Source organism: Mercenaria mercenaria, chromosome 3, assembly GCF_021730395.1.
Source record: "Mercenaria mercenaria strain notata chromosome 3, MADL_Memer_1, whole genome shotgun sequence".
Classification (NCBI taxonomy): Eukaryota; Metazoa; Mollusca; class Bivalvia; order Venerida; family Veneridae; genus Mercenaria; species Mercenaria mercenaria.
The window spans coordinates 61,168,362-61,195,751 of NC_069363.1; the positions used below are offsets into that span (position 1 = coordinate 61,168,362).

The 27,390-nt window shown below is 34.9% G+C and overlaps 1 protein-coding gene and 1 non-coding gene across 2 annotated transcripts in view; both read left to right on the top strand.

Annotated features, from left to right (window-relative positions):
- The first annotated feature begins 326 nt into the window (after nt 1–326).
- Nucleotides 327–27,390, top strand: part of LOC123524576 (uncharacterized) — a 218,450-nt gene continuing 191,386 nt past the window's right edge. The window contains exons 1-16 of the mRNA XM_053539731.1: nt 327–528; nt 2,107–2,191; nt 2,435–2,629; nt 6,140–6,273; nt 6,904–7,012; nt 7,498–7,655; nt 9,218–9,337; nt 10,038–10,149; nt 10,799–10,977; nt 12,261–12,368; nt 12,817–12,897; nt 13,426–13,549; nt 13,758–13,922; nt 14,498–14,734; nt 15,284–15,402; nt 17,200–17,236. Of these exons, the coding sequence (XP_053395706.1) occupies nt 523–528; nt 2,107–2,191; nt 2,435–2,629; nt 6,140–6,273; nt 6,904–7,012; nt 7,498–7,655; nt 9,218–9,337; nt 10,038–10,149; nt 10,799–10,977; nt 12,261–12,368; nt 12,817–12,897; nt 13,426–13,549; nt 13,758–13,922; nt 14,498–14,734; nt 15,284–15,402; nt 17,200–17,236 (1,969 nt within the window). The 5' untranslated portion in view covers nt 327–522. The remainder of the gene's footprint in view (nt 529–2,106; nt 2,192–2,434; nt 2,630–6,139; nt 6,274–6,903; nt 7,013–7,497; nt 7,656–9,217; nt 9,338–10,037; nt 10,150–10,798; nt 10,978–12,260; nt 12,369–12,816; nt 12,898–13,425; nt 13,550–13,757; nt 13,923–14,497; nt 14,735–15,283; nt 15,403–17,199; nt 17,237–27,390) is intronic.
- Nucleotides 17,903–17,974, top strand: Trnac-gca (transfer RNA cysteine (anticodon GCA)). Its single transcript has one exon. It is a non-coding gene; the product is annotated as a tRNA-Cys (tRNA).

Consider the following 27,390-nt stretch of genomic DNA (forward strand, 5'->3'; position numbering starts at 1 on the left):
GGCTATTCCGACCAAAGACAAATATCAAATCGACCGGAATATACTATGACCAAAACTAGTATCCCAGTTGGCGCGAAATACCCCGTCGAGATGCCTTGCGACGCTACCAAGATTTTTTAAATTAAACTTTTTTTTCCGTTCCTCTAACTACTAACAAATGTTCGAAAGTTACGAAATGATTTCATATTTATCGTGACATTGTTTGATAATGTATCGGGTACATATATGACGGCGGTCAGATAGGAGTGTGCAAAAATAAAACTGCGGAGTGATATTACAGCTGATAATGATAAGATAATGTGAAACAAGTGATTGATACATATTGTTCATGGGTTAAAAGTCCACATATGTTTCATATACATAGAGAAATATAGTACATTTATATCCACATATTTGTTTTTGATTAAATAACTAAATGTTTTTATGATGGATAGTGTTTAAGTGTGTGTTCGCTGGATTTTAGTTTGAAATCTTAGATTAACAACACTCCGACATAGATCTGAACTTCAACGTAGTATAAAAATGAAGGTACTGATGAAAAACACCGAGTTCTATTGATTTTGTTTTATTTGTCAATCATGTGTAGCTTTTTAACCATATCTTGGAGCCTGGTCATTGTTAGAGATTTACAACACTGGAAAGTGCATCAGAGAAAACCTTTCCTTTCTTAGATCTCCATTGAGTGATTTTTTTTCAATATCTCGATTGAGTGATTTTTTAAGATCTCGATTGTGTGATCAGTGTGAATTGTAAGAAAAGGCAAAAAGGTTTAATGTTATACTATTTTTTCTTCAAAAATCAATATCGTTTCAACGTCGCTTTGAATTTACATGGCGTGGCTGAAAATCTTAGTAAAATTCATTTTTATCATTTGGCTTAAACGTTTAGATCTATGGGGTGTCTAAAATCTTCGTGAAATTCAACTTTATCATTTGGTTTAAACGTAAATGGAGTGACAGAAAATCTTCGTGAAATTAATTTTGATCATTTGGCCTAAACATTTCTATGTAACGGCTGAAAGTCTTCGTGAAATTCATTTTATCATTTGGTTTAAACATAGCTAGTGAGTGGCTTAAATCTTTGTGGAATTCATTCGAAATTTAGTTTAAACTTGAATAAAGTGGCTCAAAATATGTTATCATTTGATTCAAATTTAAATGGAGTGGCCGAATATGTTCGTGAAATTCATTTTTTATTTCATTTGGTTTGCTGTTATGTAGTACAGCGTTTTGTTTTTCCATTTGAACCTGCACTATAATACATATAAGATGGAACAACTGATACGGGGACTGGAAACCGGCATTTATTTTATCTTATGCTGTCGTCCAATCGAAGCGTATGCCGTAGGTTATTCTGCTATTACTCAAACACTTACAGTTTAACTCGTCAATTTCAGTGAAAACCTGGGAAAGCATTTGTTGATTTTTTTGTTGAAAACAAAAGTTCTGCCATGAAATTATTGCCTGCATCTGTTTTTAAATGGAAAATATTTACATTAATGTTACTTTTCGCCCTGTGAAAATGCCTAAATCTAGACTTGTCTTACCCAGAGAGAAAGATGTATTAGACCTTCCTGATATAAGTGAGTATATTATGGGCCGCGCCATGAGCAAACCAACATAGTGCATTTGCGACCAGCATGGATCCAGACCAGCCTGTGCATCTGTGCAGTCTGGTCTAGTTCCATGCTGTTCGCTAACAGTTTCTCTAATTGCAATAGGCTTTGAAAGCGAACAGCTTGGACCCTGACCAGACTGCGCGGAAGCGCAGGCTGGTCTGGATCCATGCTGGTCGCGAAGCCACTATGTTGTTTTCTCCTGTCTGTCTGTCATATTATAATTTGGTCTAAACTTAAATGTAGTGGCCGAAAATCTTCGATAAATTCGTTTTTAATTTGGTAAACGTAAAATTAATGCCAAGCATGTTTGCAAAATATACTGACATAATAAATTATACTGCCCACTAAGATTGAAAATGTGTGAACATGATTTTTTGTTATATCTTTTTTTTAAAAGTAGATTTGTAAAGCAGTATCTGTACATCTGAACATGTATATGTTATTAAATTTTATGGTTATGAGTATTGACTTTGTCACTTTCTTTGCAGATTTTAACCGGTATTTCGTTGGTGCTGTGTCTACCATATGTTTCTTGCGATATGTATTGCCCACCCTTCGATGGGACAAATACAGGTAATAATTAATTGTTTGCATAAAATAGATACGCAAGTGTTTACATAAAAGTAAATAGCAAGAAAATATAAAATCAGTTAAAATATTAAGAGAGGACCACCTTTACTGACAAATGTTTGAACATTTACGTCACGGAAACCATTACAACGATTGGTCAATGATGACTGACGAAAAATCCCTATAGGAGATCCCTCTTACAGAGAAAATTATGACTGATGCATCTAAATTTAAACGTTTGAACAGGTCCGCCATTGCCCGACATCCCGGACCAATATTCGACAACGATTGAGGCCACGCTTGTTGAAGCCAACATGACAGTTACAGGATACGAATATTTCGACAACCCGGGAAACAGAGCTACTCTCAAGGTCGAAGCCACAGATATCCTCTATACTATCGTGTTTGACTACGCTAACGAGCAGTTGTTCTACGTTGACCGTAAGTATAGTGGTTTTCTTGCGTTGATTACAGTGTTTGACTACGCTAACGAACAGTTATTCTCCGTTGGTCGTTAGTATAGTCATTTTCTGCGTTGATTATAGTGTTTGACTACGCTAACGAGCATTTATTCTGCGTTGATCGTTAGTATAGTCGTTTTCTGCGTTGATTATAGTGTTTGACTACGCTAACGGACAGTTATTCTACGTTGACCGTAAGTATAGTCGTTTTCTGCGTTGATTATAGTATGACTACGCTAACGAACAGTTATTCTCCGTTGATCGTTAGTATAGTCGTTTTCTGCGTTGATTATAGGATTTGACTACGCTAACGAGCAGTTGTTCTACTTGATCGTTAGTATAGTCGTTTTCTGCGTTGATTATAGTGTTTGACTACGCTAACGAGCAATTGTTCTACGTTGACCGTAAGTATAGTGGTTTTTTTTGTCGAACCCGCTGGTGGTGAGTTCGACATAGTTGTCAAGTTGATAAGATTTGACAACACTAAGTAGCAATTGTTTGACGTTGACAAATTTAGACCACATTAACGAACTATTGTTTTACGTTGAGAAGGTTTGACCAAGAAAACGAACTACTGTTTTACGTTTACAAGCTATCATCACTGTAATGGGTTATTACAAAATGTTTGACAACGTCATCGAGCTGTTGTTTCACGTTGAAAATGTTTGACAACGTCATCGAGCAGTTGTTTCACGTTGAAAATGTTTGACAACGTCATCGAGCAGTCGTTTCACGTTGAAAATGTTTGACAACGTCAACGAGCAATTGTTTTACGTTGAAAATGTTTGTCCACATCAACGAGTAGTTGTCTTACGATGATAACCTTTGACAACGTCAATGAGCTATTGTTACTGGGAATGAGGAAAGTGTATTTTCCTGGGTAACGTCTGTGCTTTCTAATTGGTCAGTCATGTTAACCAACCAAAGAACTGAATTTTTTTCCCAATATTGAGAATCGTCACTGCATATATGTTAGAACTAAGATAGTTCTTGAAAAACATATAATTAGATATACATGTTTCGATGTATGGAAGGCCGTACGCGCCATAATGTTATAATGTAATAATATATTTCTATGGGAAAACAATTGGTGGTCTTTAACCTTTACGGTGAAGTGTTTGGCTATGTCAACGAGCTGTTGTTTTACGTTGACAAGCTATTACACAACGTCAACAAGTTATTATTATTATTATTAAAAATCTTCGATATAGTACACTTTGAAAATAGTTATTTATTGCTCGTTATATACGGTCAAAGATTTTTCATTCCTTGTACTTGAAAGAATCAAAACAGAAATTCTCATATGCCGATATGTATAGGAGAGCAGGGCACAAGTTGATAAAATATAATGTTTGTAACTAAATGCATGTTTTTCAAGATATATTTATGTCATACAGTGCCATTGACAGACTATTTTATAATACGTCACTATCATAAAGTGGTAATTAATGTTTGTGCAGATACGATACTCTTATGCAGTGACACTGACAGACAAAGTTATGATATGTTACTATAACACCGTGCTAGAGTATGTTAGTATACTTTACAGTTATACAGCTGTATTGACAAACTATGTTATGATACATTACTATTAGATAGTGCTAAAGTATATTAATATATGTTACTGCTGTACAGTGACAGTAATACACTATGTTATGATACTTCACTATTACTCAACGAAAGTGACAGACTATGTTATGATACGTTATTACTAATCAGCGAAAGTGACAGCCTACGTTACGTTACGTTGCTATTAATCAGCGAAAGTGACAGCCTACGTTACGTTACGTTGCTATTAATCAGCAAAAGTGACAGCCTACGTTACGTTCCGTTGCTATTAATCAGCGAAAGTGACAGCCTACGTTACGTTGCTATTAATCAGCGAAAGTGACAGCCTACTTTACGTTACGTTGCTGTTAATCAGCGAAAGTGACAGCCTACGTTACGTTACGTTGCTGTTAATCAGCGAAAATGACAGCCTACGTTACGTTACGTTGCTATTAATCAGCGAAAGTGACAGCCTACGTTACGTTACGTTGCTATTAATCAGCGAAAGTGACAGCCTACGTTACGTTACGTTGCTATTAATCAGCGAATGTGACAGCCTACGTTACGTTACGTTGCTATTAACCAGCGAAAGTGACCGACTACGTTAGGATTCGTTACTATTAATCAGCGAAAGTGTTTGTTTGTTTTGGGTTTAACGCCGTTTTTCAACAGTATTTCAGTCATGTAACGGCGGGCAGTTAACCTAACCAGTGTTCCTGGATTCTGTACCAGTACAGACCTGTTCTCCGCAAGTAACTGCCAACTTCCCCACATGAATCAGAGGTGGAGGACTAATGATTTCAGACACAATGTCGTTGATCAAATAGTCACGGAGAACATACGCCCAGCCCGAAGATCGAACTCACGACCCCGCGATCCGTAGACCGACGCTCTACCTACTGAGCTAAGCGGGCGGGTTCAGCGAAAGTGACAGCCTACGTTACGTAACGTTGCTATTAATAAGCGAAAGTGGCAGACTATGTTATGATTCGTTACTATTAATCAGCGAAAGTGACAGCCTACGTTACGTTACGTTGCTATTAACCAACGAAAGTGACAGACTATGTTATGATTCGTTACTATTAATCAGCGAAAGTGACAGCCTACGTTACGTTACGTTGCTATTCACCAACGAAAGTGGCAGACTATGTTATGATTCGTTACTATTAATCAGCGAAAGTGACAGCCTTCGTTACGTTACGTTGCTATTAGTCAGCGAAAGTGACAGCCTACTTTACGTTACGTTGCTATTAATCAGCGATAGTGACAGCCTACGTTACGTTACGTTGCTATTAACCAGCGAAAGTGACAGACTATGTTATGAATGGTTAGTATTAATCAGCGAAAGTGACAGACTATGTTATAATGCGTTACCATTTTATAGTGGTAAAATAGGTATATATACGTTACTGTATACAGTCATACTGCTAAAGTATGTGAAGATACGTTAATGTTATACAGCGAAAGTGACAGACTATGTTATAATGCGTTACCATTTTATAGTGGTAAAATAGGTATATATACGTTACTGTATACAGTCATACTGCTAAAGTATGTGAAGATACGTTAATGTTATACAGCGACAGAGACAGACTATGTTATGATACGTTACTATTCTAAAATGCTAAAGCATGTTAATATACGTTAATGATATACAGTGACAGTAACAGACTATGTTATGATACGTTACTGCCTTTCCATGCCAACGTATGTTAATAACGTAATATACTTTATTGTTACAGTGATAGTAAGAAAGCATGCCTTATGCTATGTAACTGTTCTTCAGTGACTGCAAAGTATATTATCTTACGTTACTGTTTCACATTGACAATGTATGTAAAGATACATAACTTGCGTGACAATGACAAAATTGATGTTTATAATGATAAGTTACTAACGAGGGAATTGGTACGAAAAACTAAATAGAAAGGTTTTTTTACAGATGGACAGTGTACTATGCACAATCTGACTGGCGACAACAACAATATACTGTTTGGAAATGTAACCGGACCTAAAGGAGGCTTCCACACATTCACAGCGGGTGGTGCTCTACATTTCGCTAAACAATTTGGCGAGGTTTATATATTTTCCCAATAACTTTGAACAAGGAAATCTGCACTATGTTTACATTTGTTTGGCATTTTCTGGTATATTGAAAGACAAACTAGATCTAACACTTTTAATGCTACGACAATTGGATTTTAAGTTGACCAAAGGCGCTGTCAAGCAAACAGATGCTTACAAATTAATTCTTAAATCTATTCCTGAATTAGATAAATAAATAAAGCTTGTTTGATATCTGTTTCTCTGTATTTTTACAAATTCGTACGTGAAGACCTTTGTACAAAGGTTGCTTATGTCTGACACTGGTCATAGCACCAGCACTTTCACATATGAGCCGTGCCATGAGAAAACCAACATAGTGGGTTTGCGACCAGCATGGATCCAGACCAGCCTGCGCATCCGCGCAGTCTGGTCAGGATCCATCCTGTTCGCTAACAGTTTCTCTAATTGCAATAGGCTTTGAAAGCGAACAGCATGGATCCTGACCAGACTGCGCGGATGCGCAGGCTGGTCTGGATCCATGCTGGTCGCAAAGCCATTATGTTGGTTTTCCCATGGCACGGCTCATATTTAATTAGAAGGCTTCAAGCGTAATGGTATATAACATTCTGTAGAGTGAATACCTCAGATTTATATTGACAGAAATACATGGGAAGAGAAGTTGTTCGAGGTATACAATGTGATAGGTGGCGAAGTTGTTTGTATTGGCCGCAGTTGAGGGCCAACTTCACACTGGATTATTACTTTACAGGTATTTATCTCATTATAAATTACAACAGCCGGCAATGTTCCAGAGTACTGAAGATAAATTGTGGTTTTCTCTTTCAAAGTAAGACCCACATACTATCAATGTTTTATTAAGAAGAAGGATAGTGCTCTATGTTTCTACGCCCTTTAAACGGATCTTCGTTCTTTACTCTCAAAAGAGTTTATATGGTCGGCAGGTTTTCATAAAGTATCCTGCCTCGGAATGGTATAGTGTATCAAGCTCTCAACTTTACTAAAATAATTATGGGTTAAAACTACGATTTTGTGGCATTTCCTGTCAGAAACTTCTGTCAAAGCTGCCAAGTTGGCTCGCAGATTGATTCTAAATAAACTATTCAGAAGATTTCACATAAACTGGCATCAGTCGGTGTATTTTTTTACAGACTTACTGAATAAACACCGATTACTGATCATGAAATTCATATCTTTCACTTTGTCTTGAAAACAGTTGTAACATTTATATTTTAGCTTTAAATTGGAGCGATCCTGTTGGCTACCCACAGATCCCGGTTCGAGCACTGGCTACTGGCGTGTTTGTGAATAAATTAGGCGTTACCAAAAACTTCACGCATTATTATGATTATATTGACTTCAGGACATCAATTCAAGATGTTACAGTGTTTGAGGTAGGCGAGTTTTTTACTTATGATAATTTAGTCATCTAATAATGACACTCAAGAAAAAGGCACCTTTGTCAGATGTGCACGTGGAACTCATGTTGTAATTCATGGAACTACTGCACGTGAAATCCATTTTCTTCATGATACTCAATTTGTCACATGCGCACGTGGAAATCATAATTCATGTGACTACCGCCCGTGAAATTCATTTTCGGGCAATTTTTTTTCGGATAAACAGAATTTCGATCATCGATAACCGAATATCCGTAAAAGTTTTAGCACCGTAAATGATTGATACATTGACCAAGATGTTGAATTATGAAATGTATGAGTTGTAACGTTGCAAATCGCTTTCGAATGTGACGTTGACATGACTGAAAACGTTGATGTGTTGGTGTCAGACGAGGTTTCCTATGTCACACACTGCCCGATATACTTTTGATGAGTTCAACGTTCCAAAATAGCTTAATTTTAAATGGTTTTCTGACACAACATCGTTTCAACAAATTATTTTTGAGAATGGCCTACTAGAGCATAAAAATACGATAACGATTTTATTAAACATGTGCTAGATATTTTCAACAGTTGGGCAATTTTGAAGAAATAGTGGTTCACGAGTTTTTAACTGACTTTTTATTTTTGTAAATACATGCTATGGATTCTGTATTTATTTGAATAACAACACGAGCGCCACGTGCATATGTGACAAAGGGAATGCTTCGAGTATCACAAAAGAAACAATCGTATTAGATCGGATTTAATAAATAATGTATAATTGTACATCAAAAGTTACAATTGCCAAGTAATACGATTTTAGCATTCCAGTTGTCCTAGTTGTTTTGTATTTACCTAAAAAGACGTCTTTTTTGTCCACACAACCAACTAGTACAGTATACTGACTATTTGTTCAACCAGCCACTGACTATTTGTTTCAAGGTTTTTTTTCGAGTAATTGACCTGATAATGCTTGAACGCAGAGCTTTCACACAGTTCTGATGCAGTGGTAGTAACAATACAATATTAAAAGTATTCATTTGAAGTTTTACGTACTTCAGAATAGCTATTTAAATTTTGTATGTACGGACAATGTACTGCCTCGAGATGACATTGAACATTACATCAAATTTACAGTTTTTTTCTTCAATTTCCAACTGACTCGCTAGTCATGGTTACTGTCGTGAAATAATTTTTCTTTTGCAACTATTGAGACATTACTATTATATTGAATGTTGGAGCAATGTAAACTAAATATGTTAATATTTGCTAAAATGTTAATAACAAATTACATAGGCTAAACGTGGTGTTAACGTCATCATCCAAAATAAATGTTTAAGGAAAAAACCTATTATCTGCACAAGAACCGCCCAATTTGGAAATGTGTTCAGTTCTAATGTATACTAAATACACGCAAAAATTTGTTCATATTCAATGTATTTATCAAAATGTAAAAAAAAACACACAAACGGCATGACCGTTATAACTTTTTTAACGCCCCTCATAAAAGTCACCGATCCAGGTATCTACAGTAGTGTACTGTAAAATGTGTGCAATGTTTTCTTTCTTTGTAGACACCTAAAGGAGTTGTATGCCCACGGAAGGTTACAAAACCAGTACCCAAGTTGATGGCCTACTACCATTATAGACAGGAAATTATACAAGGTGGAAACAATAAAATATTCCAAGCAGACGTAAGTTGTATATTTGAGCCGCATTCACAATTAAATGCCTCCTGTAACAATCTCTCCAGTTTCTTTTGTGGTAGTGCATGTATACAATGTATAAAATATATTATATTAGATGTGTACTTGTTAAGCCAACACACAGTACTGCTTATTACATACAAAAATATAAATAATTCTGTAGCTACTATGAAGTAAATAGTTCATATTTTAAAATATTATCCTGGGTCTAATCTGATTTAGAATATAAATATAGAATACAAGATGGCATGAGCATATATATTTCATAACTTTCTTTTATGACATTATTCAAAATTGGAAGCTATCTTTTTTTCTGAAAAAGATCTATATTTGAACTGTCCGTAGTCGTGCCAGAGAGTTGATCTAATTACATACACGTGCATGTATGGTACCGTCTATGAAAGGTGCCTAGCCAGGGAATCCACTCTGACAATTTCTAATTTTTTTCAACCTGCAAATTGACAATATCAGAAACTCGCTGAATGCCAATTAAGACTAACTAGCGCAAATTAAACGGGATCTTTAATGCATAGATATTAGGTATGATTTCTTCTGACAAAGTACAAATATTATCAATGGCTTCCCAGGCTAAAAGGTGCCTGCAATTGTGTGTTTTCTGCTCGATTAGACAACATCTCCAGTATCTAATCAGAAAAATGTGTAATATATCTATATGCTTTACATGTAGGTATGGTATGACAAGGAGTATCGATACATTCGGTATGATTATCGGACAGCAAGTGAAGTGGCGCCACTTTTCACCGCCAGTCCGATCACAGAGATACACGATTACAACTATGGTATTGGATTCTTCATTTATTTCATGCATTTAAAGTGACTTTTTTTTCTTCTTCTAAATTTTAGACGCGGAAGGTAAGGTCTCTGTTTTTCTATATGATGTAGAATAATTCACAATTTGGGTGAAATAGTTGCATATTATCATTTACACTGTTATAGTTTGATTTTAAATGTCTGATATTAAAAACTAACAAAACTTTAAAGAGAACGCCGACATCAGTTTGATATTTATAAAAAATAAAGTCCATCTAGCACACTCATTTAGTTCATCATTTCAAACGCGTTTCAAACATCTGAGAAAACTCAGAGAATAAATATGTAGTGTAGCGTACACAGTGATTTGTTAATTTTCATTATAGAAATATAGAAAAATCCGCAAACTGTCTAGAAGTAAGAACAGTGATAGACTTTTGACTTCCTTGAAAACCTGCTGATGGTATCATTGAAATAAAATATTGTTTCTACCACGGAAATTATATGATTTTAAGCATAACTATTATCTTCACGCTGACAGTGTTCCAATGGCCGGATGTACTTAAGAAGGGTCGTTAGACTGCCATATCGGAAATGAGAAGAATTCTAGAAAAAACTGAAATTCAAAATTAAGTAAAATCTCAGTTATGAGAGAAGAATAATTCCTTTTGCCTGTAGGTATTCGCTACACAAAAGATCAAGTGACAGGCCGGTGTGTGTCGTCTGCTATTGCTAACTCATCATTCGATGTAGCGGAAAATACGACCATCTACAACCAGAGCGGCTCCTATGTCATCCATATGAAGGACCCGATGCAACTTTTCTATTTGGACAGTAGTTATGCTTATACTGGACAGGTAATGAAACAATGAAATAAAATACTCAAGATGAACTTCAGTTCAAATGAAGATATGCCTGTAATTTGAAGTTTTATATTGAAATTGTATTTACTTTAAGGTCCGCACTTATGTTTGATGCATGCATATGATCGTTGGCGGAAGAAATGACCAAAGCCTTCCATATAGAATGAAACAACATAGATCTTACCTACAGACAGCAAGTTATAATGTTTTACAAAAAAAAAATCATATAATGTTTTAGTTAAGGCGATACCCTGTTTTTCCGGTGAATGACAAAACACCAAACACTAAAGAGACTTTTACGTGATACATGACTTCCATGAACTCAATAAAACAATTGCAAGCACAGATGTTGATATGGAATTTACAGAAAAGTTATACACTACAATGTACCATCAAGATACTTACGAACAAAATGCATATGAATAACGGAGAGATAAAATTAATTTTGACAGATCGCGAAAACTAATGACAAAATTCGACGGTTTGAAGATGACTCATGACTTACTTAAAAACTTGATGTTATTTCTACCTTCCAGTCCAATTTTCTTAAAAGACTTTTCAGAAAAAAAACCTTATTTTTAAATTACTGTCGTTTCCTCTATCCAAGTCACGTAAGAATTACTGTTGAAATCCACCTGCCATTGATTTGGGCTAGCTAGTTAAAACATTGCAGCTAGCCAGAACAAGTTCATCATTGTCACATTAATATTTAGGATTTATCTTATGAGCACATATATTGGTAATACAATTCTAATACTTACTGTATATTACAATAATGCTAAATATCTCAACTGTGTCGTATGCTTCAATAGATTTGAATATTACACGTAATGGTTAAAGTCAAATAAATGATACGTGCAAACAGAATCATGTATTTGACTTTAGCCAGTATATATAAATTATTAGAACTCCTTTATTCAGTCAAAAGAAACTCAAAACTTTGATAATAAACTAGATATATTTTACTTTCCTTCTCTGACATAAAAGTGTATTTTGAAATGATTTGACAGTGAGACGACATTGAATATTATATGAGCTGCACCATGAGAAAACCAACATACTGCGTTTGCGACCAGCATGGATCCAGACCAGTCTGCGTATCCGCGCATCTGGTCAGGATCCATGCTGTTCGCTAACGGTTTCTCTATTTGCAATAGGTTTTGAAAGCGAATGACCAGACTGCGCGGATTCGCAGGCTGGTCTGGATCCATGCTGGTCGCAAACGCACTATGTTTGTTTTCTCATGATGCGACTCAATAATTATGTTATGTTTGCAGAGGGTTGCTCGTGGACTGCAGTGTAATGTATTCACATCACGCCGGAGTGACTATCCTATACCCGGGGTAGGAAGAGTCAGTGCTATATTTGAGTACTACTTTCTAGCGGTAAGATTTCGCAGATATTTTCTTTAGGGAAACAATCTTTTCCATACACTAGGTACACACCACCAAAATATACTGACTAAAGGTTAGGGTTAGGTTTAACCTAGCTTCCAAAATTTAATCGTATTATACCTACTGTATAGCCGCAGTGACTCTGTATTGTATCCCAATTTTTCTAACTCATGCAAGCGTCACAGAAAATGGAAATCATAGATTATGAATATTTGAACATATTACCAGCACACATGGCCATTGTCTAACAGGTCAGTATTTTTAACTGATTTACCAGGTAGGTGAATTTAAATAACAGACAAGCGATTGAATTAACAATTTAATTTTTATCAAGCGTCCACATTAATTAAAGCAAAGTTTGTGAATTTACGATATCATAATTCTAACTTAAATTTGTATTTGGAATGTTTAAATCGCGACAATTTCTATACAATTCCAGGACGGTTTTAAAGAAGAGCCGGATGATGGTTCCACGACACCGAGTGACGTACCGGTCTACCTAGAAGTCACAGTTCCTAGCGTAAGATTTGATGAATGTTAAACTGTGTTGTTTATCCGAGAATTCCTCCAGATTCTTACATTTTGCAGGTTTTTTTGATGTTTAACATGACCGGAGTGTGAAGAACATTCGCTTACATCGTCTAAATCATTGATCTGGTATTTTTTTAATTTATTTATTTATCATTTACAATATAGATCTAAATAACACTTCTTTGATGCCCATTCTACAATGTATTAATAAACAAAATAGCTAAGGATATTTGAGTCGTGCCATGAGAAAACCAACATAGTGGCTTTGCGACAAGTATGGATCCAGACCAGCCTGCGCATCCGCGCAGTTTGGTCAGGATCCATGCTGTTCGCTAACGATTTCTCTAATTGCAATAGGCTTTGAAAGCGAACAGCATGGATCCTGACCAGACTGCGCGGATGCGCAGGCTGGTCTGGTTCCATGCTGGTCGCAAAGCCACAATGTTGGTTTTCTCATGGCACGGCTCATTTATAATAACCCTTCTCCTGGTATTACTCGTTGTATTTTATGTTGCAGATAAATTATCACGTAATGTATAACTTTGTGGATTTTGACGAGGAACATCCGGATATTTCAATCTTTGACGTGTCAACTTGCTACTCGGAATCATCTAAACTGCAGTTCCAGGTTCGATTTCCCGGTAAGAAGAGTTCATGAACATGCAACATTAAATGTGTTTCTCTTGGTAATTTTATTTGTCTGCATGTCAAACGTTTTTGCTTTAGTTTTCGAAATCCATATATCATTTTAATCGAATATGCATAAAAGAGATATCTGCAAATTTCAGAGACAAGCATTCATTTCTGTAAAAAACTCATTTTAACGATATAATTTATTTCTTCGTGAAGGATCATACAAGTCCGGTACATCTGGACAAATTATTTCCAACTCTCAAAGATTCTTCCGTGAAATAATGAATGTGAACCCTATACGTGTACAAGATGTGCGTCTAGACTACGACAATTCCCAGATCTACGTCTCCGCAACACTGATAGATAGATCGCCCTACGAAGGTAAATACAGGCTTTTGTTTTTGCTTTACTAGCGATATCCCTTCGCCCCAGCCATGAACACCTCACAGTAAATCTGTGGTTACGGTACATAAACGATTGATAATTGTTACAGTTTTTCCAAGAAAATATGTAGACTTAAGGTTCAGAAAGAAATTCTCAAACAAAATCAGCTTTTTCAAATTTTGTTGAACAGCTATTTAAACATTAATACAACGTCCGGCTATAGGACGAGAAGGATCCAGCTCGCCTGTAAAAGCCATCATTTTGTATGTTCAACTGTAGCAGTTCCATTTCAAAGGTCAGTGAAGTGTCAGCCATAGTACAGGGGCAGCAGTAGGCCTATAATCCCTAAAGTTGCAATATTCGAATAAGATCAAATTTACATTAATATGAGGTTCAGATAGATGGCGGTATGAAGTTTATAGTGTCTAAGTCCGGTTTTATGCACGTCTGCGATGATCATGTCAAGCTTTTGTTGCTATACCCAGTGTGAGGATGAACTTTTGTCAAATTTAGGGATATTTCTGCTACTCTATCTCGCTGTATGTATATATTTATGTCTATTCAATTTCCAGCACAATTTACTTACTTGGCTGGGAAAGAAATCGAGAAGCATGATGACAGAGTAATTTCGGATTCTAACGCGCCTAACATCACGGAGTGTGCGAGACTTTGCGTGACCAACAAAAACTTTGTCTGCAACAGTTACGACTTTTGTCCCCTCGATCCACAAGGTATATGTCGGCTCAGTAAACTGCACATTGGCGATGGCACAGCTGTTGTTATCAACAGTACTTGCGACCATTTCTCTCGTAAGTAGAATATACATCACATGAAACACAAATTGTTATGGATGAGAGTCATTTCAAGCAAGCTGTAAGGGTTAAGGGACATCATCTCCCGGAGAATTTAACTTCGACAATACGAGTTATTCCGAACTTGTTACTATGCACACTTCTTGTAATGCACCAAAGAACATGTTAAATTGGCTATATTTTGTAAGACTCTTTTTATCTATTTTGTCAAATAGTCATTCTTCTTTAAAATAATACATTTTTTGTCTTAGCAGATCCAACCATATGAAACTGTATAAAATATATGTCTATTTTGTTTTTATGCATGTTTAGTTACTTGTTTGATATGGCGAAATTGTTCTGATCACATGGTTGTAATAACCCATGATCAAAATATATATTGAAATAAATCCTAAAATCGTGCACAAAGGCGTAGCATGATGAAAGAAACCGAAAATTGCAGTAAAACACTATGCGTTTTTCTTAGAAACCAATAAAGTTATGTCATATTAAGTAAACTAGTTGACAAAAGCTATTAGTTGTTATAGACTTTTTCTATATGTGCAGGTACAGTAAATGGACCAGCTGTCCCGGAGCCATCTATCAATACCGCCTATTCTCTGCTACAAACTGCAGTGTATAGCGGGCAACTTCAAATCTTTGTTCCTCTTGCCGGAGTAAATACGGTAAACAATATATCTTTTTCGTGTTTCACATTTTTAAAGTTATTACTTATTCCTGATATGGATTTATTTATGATTTATGACAATCACTCAGTATTGTCTGTAAGTATTGACCTGGCACTCATTAACCTTTGCCAATATTTTCGGGCGTTTTCGTTAATTTACGCAAAATTTGTATCCTGAAAGTATCTACATTACTAAAGTAACATGAAAAGTACATCGATAACACGGTGGCGTAGAGGTAAGTTGTCTGACTTTAACGCACGGTTCTACGGGTTCGAAATCACTAAGAATTTCAATTAAATGTATTGTAATGTCATCTTTAAAATTATTTTATGTATCATATTTCATGAATTTTAATTGTTTTCTCTTGTACTATTTATTTCTGGAACGCTGGTGACAGGTAATTTGTCTTTTTATCTAAGATACCTTTAAAGTAATCTTATTTCATATTTTTACAACGCGTCAATATGATTACTGTTAATAAATGAACTATAAATATCACGATACATTTGATCAAATAACTAGAAAGTCTGCATATAAAATTTGGGGAAAAAAGATATGGTCAGACGTAGGACTCGAACCCACAACCCTGATATTGGTAGCTAAACGCTTTGTCTGCATAGCTAAACGCTTTGTCTGCATAGCTACCTGTACTTGCGACAGTATATCAATTAAGAATGATATATGAAATATTTAGTAGTAACGCTATTTAGGTTCGGAAACCGAAGATTAATTTACGGAAATATACGGAATATTCATGAGTGCCAGGTCAATACTTACGGACAATATCAAGGTTACATAAAACTAACATCGGTTCCATCTTTTTTTCACATAAAAATTAAATCTTGAGTTTTTCGATGATATGAAAGCCATATATAGCCAGTTCGTTTAACATTCCTTAAAAAATGAGATGTTACATGTAAGAAAATTAATCTGTTTTAAAAACCAACATCCACTGAAAACGCTCACATGAAATTTTCTGTTGAGGAATTGCGCGTATGGAGACATTTACTCTGTAATAAACTAAATCCTAGAAATTCATTATGAAAGCAGCGCAATATACAGATCTTTTCTTAATAGAATAAGCTATAAAACTAAGCCCAAAATATAACTGCCATATCCCTATAGATATCATTTGATAATTATGAAATGATTTCACCAACAACATGGAACTACCGTGATTTTGGACTGCTTAACTTGTTTCAAAAGACGGGTTTTCTTTTCACGTTTTATATCATAAGAACAGAAGCATGTTCATAAGAACAGAAGCATGTTCACTTAAAGAAATAATATATTGCAGAAGGATGCTTTTAACATATCTAAACATTACGAAAAGGTTATACGCAAGTAACCCGAGCGAATTGTTGCGCACGGCGATTTTACGTGTTAAGGTATATTTATACATGACACTACTCTTTTTTATTTCAGTCCTTATAGGTCTTTTATGTAAAACGTAGCTGAAGTAGTGAGGAACTATTTCATGGCGCATGTATTACTCCAAATATAGTACGTCGAAATGACGTAAACGCGACCGTGTTATAATAGTATTAAAATACGAGAGGTATCACGTCCCGCTAAATAACTTAAGAGTGTGTAGGCGTCTTGTGCCTTTGTGCCTAACTATCGATTCAGAGTTTGTTAATTAAGTGTAACATCGTTCTGTTATATCATTTCGATTTTAAAACATCTTTTGTGAAAAAATAGTAGATCAAATTAGGTAGCATTAGATAGCAAAATAATATGTCGACGTGACGGCAGTATTGCCGTTTTTAATGAAAATGTGCATGATCTTTTCAGGTCACGTATACTGCAGTGGACGTCAGTGTAACATTTGGTAAGAATGTTTACAAATATTTGCTTTTGGATTTTCTACTTATATCTCTTCAAAGGTTTTTCATCAAATTATCGTTTTTTGTGTTAAGTTATTAATCATCTGTTATTACACCACCCCATATATAACTGGTCCATAGTTTGTGCTATATGAACGGTCTGTATTTAACACGGATCTATAAGAAAAGTATTTAAGAATAAAACTGCAAAAAATTATTTCTGATTTCATGTTAATAATACACTTATAGCCAAAACTATTGACCTTGGCCAATTGCTTTGACTATTGACCAGCGTGACGCCTGTCAACAATTAATTTCATATTTACTTATATCAGTATCTGGAGAACAACTCACGTGTACCCTTAATTTTCCATGTCGTAAGCAAACATTTAAAGAACATTTTTCTATATGCAGGTTGGCTGTCTCCCAAACCGATACCTAAACTCTCTGGACAATTCTCCTACCATGAGGAAATCACGATACCCAATCTGAAAGCTGTCTTTAACACACATGTAAGTGAGAGTTGATATCGAGCTGGCGATAGAAATTTCGATTTAATATACTGTATTAGATGAAGCAAATCTCTATTCTAATACTTTTTTAAGGTGATTCAATTAGAAAGCAAACAATATAGATCGAATCTGAATTTCCAAATATGTTTCATAACACATGGGGATATAGCTCAGTGGTAGAGCATTCGACTGCAGATCGAGAGGTCCCCGGTTCGAACCCAGGTGTCCCCTGATGTTTCTTTTTTTCTGCTGGTGTAATTCTAAATGTAATTATTGTTTTGTTTTAGATTTATTACGATTCGGACTTCAAACTTGTGCGCTATGATTTAGTAAACACACAGCCGAGTCCGCCTTTGTTTACAGTGGACCCTATATCAACAATTCACGATTACAGTTCAGGTAAGGACACTGATAGTCATAGAGGAATAAGTTTGGAACTTTTATATTTTATAAATGTGTACAGTTACACCATTTTGCTATTAAATTTTGCAGAAGCAAAACAATTGCTAAAATGGCTTGATTTGTCCTCCATCCTGACTGTGTCACAAAACGTCCTGCGCAAACTCTGCCCGAAAAGTGAAATATGGAAATATGGTTTGTACAAAGACACATGTTCACATTAACTATTATTTTGTATGTAGGTTTGTCATATACCCTTGACAAGAAGGAAGGAAATTGCACGATTGCGCCCATCACGAATAATTCATTCGACGTCGGTTCAACGCATAACGCTGGATTCGTACTCAAAATGAAGAGCCTATAGATTTATTCTATCTGAATGGGACATACCGATACGCTGGACAGGTTTGTATAAATCTTCTGTAGATTCGATGCTTAAATATGTTTCTATGGTGCCTGATTACTGGAATTTTCGTCTTGTCCACAGTGCGGTTAAAACGTTACTTTGTCCAGATATTTTGCAGTTTTTTTTATATCGTCGTCTCGTTATGTCACCCTTGTCATAACAACAGAACAATAATATGCTGTTTTTTTCCGTTCTTTCGCCCCCGCCAAGACGATAGAACGAGGTGATGCGTGACAGAACGAGAGAATCTTTGACACTCATGCACACGCTCACAGACAACGAAATACAAAAAAATGTACCAGTAAAATATCGTTCTCCCCCCTGCCAAAACGATGTTTTCTTATTTTACGTTGTCGTTCTTTCGACCCGCCACAGCGACGGGACGATAGTTAACAAGTTGTTGTATCGCCATCTCATCCCGCCACAAAGATAGGACGACAGTTTACAGATTATCGTTGTGTCGCTCTTTTCCTCACGCCACAACGACAGAACGTCGATTTATATGTTATTGCTATGTGTTTGTATCGATTGTTTCATTCCCGCCATAGACCAATACTACAAAATGTAAATTGCAGTTTTAGGGCACCGTTTCGACGTGTGCATAAGTTCGTCCTTTCGTTTTGACACGCGTCATTCATCGTTCTGTTTTCTGGCAAACGAATAAAAGACAACAGCAAACTGATTGGAATTGTGTCGGGCGCGGGCGAAAGAACGAGGCAAAGAAACTTTTACGTTTTATGTATAATTAGATATTTGCCTGTTTTATATAAATGCTGTTATTATTAATATATCTTATTTCTATATGATACAACATAACGTTCTGATCATCGTACAATAGCTTTAAAATATATAGCCTACAATTTGCATTCAGTTGTCATTCATTTTCAGCAAGCTTTAAGAAAATTGCGAAATTGATACTAAACAGCGACCAGCAAGCTTAAGCTTGCAGTTTAAAATAAATAATGCGAAAAAAGTCCTTGCCAAAGAGATTTGAAATGGATGAGTGAACCAGGGGATAGATAAAACCCAAATTTTAGTTAATGTTTCTCGTAAGTACTGTTTGGGCAAAGCGTATATTAATGTTCATTCATATAAGCATTGTCTTAGCTAAATTTGGTTTGAATTTTGAATGAAAAGAAAATGATCCTGACAAAAAAAAAAAAAAAAAAAAAAAAACAAAAAAAAACAGAAAAAAAACCCGCTCAATTTTTGTGTCTCGCATTACCGGAATGAATGGGAAAATATGATGTTTTACACTCATGTAGAAGGGTCATTGTATTGTCACGTATTTGCAGCGCACAATTCGAGGTATTCTTTGTGATGTGTTTGAAGACAGACGCACGGACTTTAGGTATGGGGCGAATCCTCTACCACAACCTGCAGTCTTCCAGTTTTACTTCATGTCTGTAAGAAAACGTTTCAATTTGTTCACTCATACTTTTAAATAACTCAAGAATCATTCTGTAAACTTCAATTTACAATTTACGTTTGTCCGTAACGTAAGTTAACTGACTGGTGTGTGTGCCTCGGTATACGCATTTTTCAGGAAACTAGGCAACAGCAGTCATCAAGTAAAATGTGGCGGTGTTAAATTTTTTATCATAGAATACATTCAATTCACTATAACAGAATTTGAAGTCTGTTATTAGTTTGCTTGGTTGCGTTATATGCTTCCAAAGGATCTTTTTCTTACAGATTTTATTGCATAACGAATACTTACGTTCTTTAATTTTGTATAGCGATGTATATACACGGCCTGTAAACACTGGCTCGTCCTCTTTAAGGAGATGAGTTGAAAAAAGAGCCAATGATACTTCCGAGGAGGCGCTAATGACCGGAACTTTATGCAGAATGTAAACAAAGAAGAAGGGTGAGTAGATTGTTTCCTTTCTCAGATAAATGTAAGGCCCTATTTCAAAAAATAGCCAATGTAGTTCCACTCAGAAATGATTATACTTTTTATATATGCAGGCCATTTTGCAAGGTAAATGCATTCCTTGACGCGAGAACTTTTGAAAGTTGGAAAATAGGGCAAGTTCGAACCAAAAGTGGAGATTTACCCATATATTTCGTCCCAATTTACACATATAAGAGTAAATATACATTGTACCAATTTTTCCCATAATGGTATGTTAAATCTGTATTATTTATGTGTTTTAACGGCGGGTTTTACCCCTCTTTGCTCAATTTTGGCTAAGAGGAGGAGCCAAAGCCTTGGAGGAGGCGCAAAAGTCCAGAGTCGGAGCCACTGATCAGTTCATTTCCTAGGTGATGAACACTCGTATAAAGCGTTTTCGTTCTCGCAATGTAATATCTATTCCGTTTTAATGTTTATAATTTGATGCTTGAAATTGTATTATACTACCCAAATGCACATAATCTACCTAAAATAACAAGAGCTGTCCATAAGACAACCCACTCGACTTTTCTCAGTACTTGACTCTGAATTAGAGCTTTGCCAGTAAAACTTAATAAAACTTAAAACTCTAAGTTAAAAAGGGGCATAACTCTGTCAAAATTCAATCAGAGTTATAGAGATTGTTTCTCCTGGTGTAGACTTTGATAGTAAGTAACTGTTTTAAGTTTCAAGTCAATAGCTTTGATAGTAACAGAGATATTTGACTTTATAAAAAAACAATTTCCAACGGCGCCGCCGACGCCGACTGCGACGTGAACACAATATCGTTTTGACGATTTAAGCATTGCTGGTCATGTTAGAATGTACACTTTATTTATAAAACTCCCTCGATATTTTTGCTCAATTGTTTTTTTTTTTTATCTTTTCAATATATTTATGTCTTTTCTAATTCATTTAGAAACAATTTTTTAATGAGTTATTTGAAAGCATAAATAAAACCGAGAAAGGCAGCGATACTATATAATGTAAATATAAAAAATGATTTTTTTTTCGATATTCCGCAGAATAGGATCGGCAAATCAGTGAATCGCGCTAGCTGGAAATTAAGTATCAACATACATGTTTCCTTACAAACGTTATTTAAGTAAAATTAGAAAACTGTATTTATAATTCTGTAACTGTAAGCTCAGTAACGGTCAATACCCATTCTACTACGTAGCATTAATTAAAAACAAATCTGACATCAAATATTGCCTCAACAGATGGCACCCTCCCAGTACTAAATAATAACTAATAATATGACTTTGACTGCAGAACGACGATTGACAAACGGACAAGGATAAGACAAAAGCTATATGATACATGCGGTTCGACAGGGGAATAAATATATAACGTTTTCAGTTTCTTTGTTATCGTTAGAACATCTGGGAGAGGTATTTTGAGTGTTAGCATTTTCATATACGTATATGTAATCGAATTAAGCAATTTACAAGTAAACAATTATATTTATTTAGCATTTGTAAGTACCTAGTGAAGCACATATTGCAATTGCATTTCAAGACTACCACAAAGTTAACACTAACTATTAAAAAATCCAAAATGCGTTGGACATGAAAACCGTTGTGCATTAGGAAATGTCCCTTTCACAGAAAATATCATAATTATACAACTTATAACGCCATGATAGCCCATCATTAGATAAGTGCAAAAGAAAAGAGAAGTGCAAATATCTCGTAATACATTATAAGGAAATGAATAGGATGTTGTTAAAACATCATCCATCAGATGTTTGTCACAATCCAAGGAAATCATGATAAAGATCTGGTATGTGAGAATTGATGACACATTAAAAAAAAACTAAATTTCAAAGTGCTTTGGCTCCCACTCCGGTTCTTAGCGCCTCCTCTGCGGCGTTGGCTCCTCCACATGGTGATAAATGCACGTGTACGGGATAAACACGCTAGTAAACCACGTAAGTCATGCAGTAGTAAGATATGCTTTTCAGCAAGGTTGATGCAGGGACTATAAAATCTTAAATTTGTGTAAATTAGGGTGAAATATATGGGGAAAATGTCCACTTTTGGTTTGGACTTACTGTATTTTCCAACTTTCAAAAGTTCTCACGTCAAGGAATGCATTTACCTTGCAAAATGGCCTGCATATATAAAAAGTATAATCATTTCTGAGTGGAACTACATTGGCTATTTTTTAAAATAGGGCCTTACATTTATCGGAGAAAGGAAACAATCAACTCACCCTTCTTCTTTGTTTACATTCTGCATGAAGTTCCGGTCATTAGCGCCTCCTCGGAAGTATCATTGGCTCTTTTTTCAACTCATCTCCTCAAAGAGGACGAGCCAGTGTTTACAGGCCGTGTATATAAGTCTGTATTTTTTGGACTCAGAATGATTGGCAAGAAATGTCAGAAGATGATGGTACTGCAGTCAACTCTCAGCCGATCGCTCTCATAGTCAGCTCCTCCGTTGTAAGTTTTATTTTCTTTTTTCTATGTTCATGGTAAGCTCCTCCGATGTTCTTTTTATTCGCCTCCTTTGTTTTGTTTATAGTCAGCTTCTCCGTTGTACGTTTTATTCACTTTACTCTGACACCGAATACTGAGCATTTCATTGCTTTTTTTTTTAAATATATTTAAGCACAAATTTTGTGTTTTATGTTATGAAATAAAAAGGTCAAGTAAAAAGTTCCCATAAAAAGTAAAGAACATTATGCTAATATGCACATCATTTCATTACCAACTTTTAGTAACATCGATCTATTGGAAAACCGATAAATTTGCCTATATAAACAAAGAAGGAAAAAAATACTTAAACTTAAATAGAAAAAGTTCTGTTTGGAAATCAAAAATTCGATACCCCACAAATTAAAGTTTAATTTATTCCGGATATTATGAATATTTTTAAAAAAAAATATTTTAATATTTGGTTGGTCCTTTTTGACTTAAAACAGACCCACCTCAGTTCATATAGACTCAGAAGGAAACGGGTAAAAAAAACTGACTTTTCCAAATATAACAGATAAAATGAGATATTTTCCGCAAAAAATCAAAAATTCGATACCCCTAAAAATGTAGAAAAATTATTCAATTTTCGTTATGTGTAATTTGTTTTAAATTTTAGAATGGTTTGTTTGGTCCTTTTTACATTTTAGTGTGTACATTGAACATTTCTTAAAAAATTCCGGCTTTTTCCGCCGTCATCCGTAAGTACTCGGAAGCTGTTACGGAAAATATTGTCGTCTGCTAGTCTGACTTTGTCGGTACAAATTGTTATAGCTCAAAGCCTATAAATTGTAGGCAACTTCACACTGACAAAGAAACAAAACAAAAAAAAAAAAACAAAAAAAAAAAAAAAACAGATTGTAATTAGACAATTTAAAACAAATTAATTGTTGGACTCAGAAACGCCGAAACCTAGATCCGCTGTCGTTTAAAATAACGCTATGGAGGATTTAGTGTTCAATTCGCATTAAATATACAAATGCTTTTTATTTTTATCGCAAAATATACTTAAAGCAACTAATTCTCATGTGTTTTCGTAAAATATAGCCTGTCAGTAATTGAGTTTCAAAGCATTCTTAAGAAATATAACGATGACTAATTTATTTATTTCCAGATACCTATATTATTTTTTGTCAAACGATCTGGAGACTTTTTTTATTGCGGTAGCGGTCCGGGTCCGATCTCCGACGCAGTCATCTTTTTTTCTTCATATTGGATTTTTTAATAATTTTTAAACAAAACAAAAAAAAAAAACATTTTCTGTTATTCATAATATGACCAAACTTTAATTTGAAAGATAGCCTTGATGAACTGATAATTCTGCTTCTTTCCGAACCTCCTTTGTATATATTATTCTGTATTCTTAAATTAATGCATGTTTTTGGTAAATTCTTTAATTACACGTTTTAAAAAAATTGCGATATCTATTATTTGATTTAATTGTAACAAATATCTTAAAATTACCCTTTGACTTTTATTGTGTATTACAATATTGCCTAGGGGTAAACAATATCCGGTCAGTGTTGTTTCAAGGCGGGCCATAAAAATATGTTACCCCATTTACTATAAATGATAGGTATTTTTATGGTTTTATGGTTTTTGCGTTGTAATATATGTCTTTCACTTTCTTCTGTCTTTATATAGTATTTTCCCTTTCTTTCATGAAATTTGTTTTTACGATTTTTACCCTTATTTCATAAATCGTATGACAGTAGAAAGGATCAGTATAAATTTAGAATTCACATCGTTAGCAGTGTTGTTCCGTAAATATCAACTGAGTAAAGATCCTGGCCCAAATTTCACGAAAAATCTTATGTGATTACTTAGTTAAGTCTGTTATTCTAAAATTGAGATATTGATGAGTTATTGTTATTTAATGTTGTTGTTTTTTTCCTGTAACAATATATTTATAGTTAAAGTATACTATGGTAGTAGTATTTGTCAGCAGTACTTATTCAAATCACGCAAATATGATATTTCTATTTAGGAACGATATAAGAAACTTAATCCTTACCATACTAAATTACAATAATGAACTTGTCTGTCCTTCAGTTTGGACAGTACTATTAATTATGAAAAGGATGCATACCAAAAAGTTACAGGCTGAATGGCAGACAGTGCAGATCATGATCAGTCTGCACTGATTGCAAAGGAAGAACCAATCGTGTCCAGCATAGTAAGGGTTAAGTATTTTAAGTATAAGTCTTATTTCTATACTTCTTTTTCTTTAAAGCGACCGGCCTCCAGATCGTTCGACAACAAAAATACTTTTTAGATATCTTGAAAAAAAATGCTATATTTCTTAGGAAGGCTTCAAAACTTAATTACTGACAAACTTTATGTTATGGAAATACATGAGAATTTGCTGTTTTTACTACCTTTTACGATGAAAATCGAAAAACGTTAGTGGTTTAGAATTTTGAAAATATTTTAGAATGAAAAGCTCATATTCTAATGTTCATAATATGTGAAAGAAAGCGCGTATAGAGGAAGTATATACGCTTTCTAAATATTTTAAATAACATATTCATATTCTTGAATATTTATTTTATTTACACAGTTTCTTGTGCGTAAATATTTCTTTTCTGTACATAGATATACGTTAGCATGATCTTTCATGTATTAAAAAGAAAGTAAATCTATGTGTTCGATGTATAAAATGTAACGATTTCTAAATATTTTAGATAACATATTCATATTCTTAAATATTACTTTTATTTGACAATTAATAAAGTATTATATAAATTTTCGACTTGTTCCGATTTTCACTTTAATAATTATCAAAACTTCATTCAATTCAAGTATATCGTTTAGCAAACCGCCCGCCTGTAAATGCATCAGATAATGACCAAAGATGTTAATTATCGATTTTCCCCCGTGTTACTACAACAACAACAATTAGTACGGAAATCAACGAATCCGTCCGGTAGCGATGATATTGGATTATTGGTTTTATTGATTTTTATGATAGGTAGGTCTGTCCCGCTTTATCGGTTTCGAGATGTTACTTAAAGTTGGTAATGTACTCATTTATCATTTTCAAAATTTACTAGTATATATAAACGGCACGTTTTTTTTTATTCATTCCTGAAACAACGACATTCTCTCAGTGTGAAGGTTTTAATTTATAACTACTGTTTCATGTTTTCAGGGGAAGTACACTTTGACCTATAATTTCTATGACTTCAGCGAGCAGCACCCAGATCTGTCTAACTTTGACATCCGACCATGTTACGTAGGCAACCAACTACGCCATTTTCTGATTAAATTTCAAGGTAACCATAGCAACGATATGATGATCACATCATCCGCATAATATTTGGTACCGATACTGCTACTTTTTCTTTAAAGCCTCATTCATATTATGAATTTAGCGTGGATATTGTTTTGAACGTTTTTAGAAGTTGTTTTCCTTAGATATAAATAGTGTCTTCACATGCTTTTTATCGGGAAACGTTTCTTTCTTAGGTCAGTACCACCCTATTCTGGACACAAACCTAAAACAGTTCACAAAGAACGTGCAGCAACAATTGTCGTTCACAACAACAGCGTCGTTCCTGAGGTTCCAGGACCCACAGATCACGTACACTGATGACGGTTACGTGTATTATCTGGCCACGATGGTAGAACAAGCGCCCTATCTACGTGAGTGACATGATGAATTTTTTTATTTCTAAAATCTTTAAAGAACGCGGGAAGTTATTTAGGCTGCAGTTTCAACAGGAGACTTACTTGACAGTCGGTGGCACACACCGCATTATAGTATATAGTGTACTAAAAGTGTACAGTGCAACCTCTGTAGAGCAACACCCTTTGGGAGATACAAATATTGACTATTATGTGGAGGTTGTTGTTCTGGAGAGGTAAATTTGATAGTATATTTCTGCTCAGGGAAATTTTGATGATGTTGTTAAAGAGAGGTTTTTGCTTAAGAGATGGCCGCTTTTGAGAGGTTGCACTGTACTACTGAAATGATATGAAAGATGCTATCCATGTTTAAGACAGCCGTACTCTCTGATGTTGCCATAAAGTCCCTTCAATTCTTGAAAGCTATGCTAATGCTTTCCGGATAGTTCTAGTTCGATTGAAGCTATGTCATTAATATTAATTATTTTCTTAAGTTAAAGCGACTGATTCACACTTTTCATGGAACATTTTTTCCTCTCTTGTTTTTAACAAGTTGTCGTAATAAATATCTAAAATCATTGCGCAGAAGGAAGTAAACCGTTGCTACGCTATTAAAATAATGTAAAAGAAACAGCTTTCTTCTTTTAATTTTACCAATAAGTATTATTTATTTTCACTCACTGCAATATAATTATGTAGGTTGATTATGATACTGTGCGAAATATTACAGAAAACGTTTTGTAAACTTTTCAGTTGATTTCACAAAGACATCCAACAATGTAGCAATATATGCCGCCGACAAGACGATCAATGACATTCACAGTGATGTTGACTGTGCG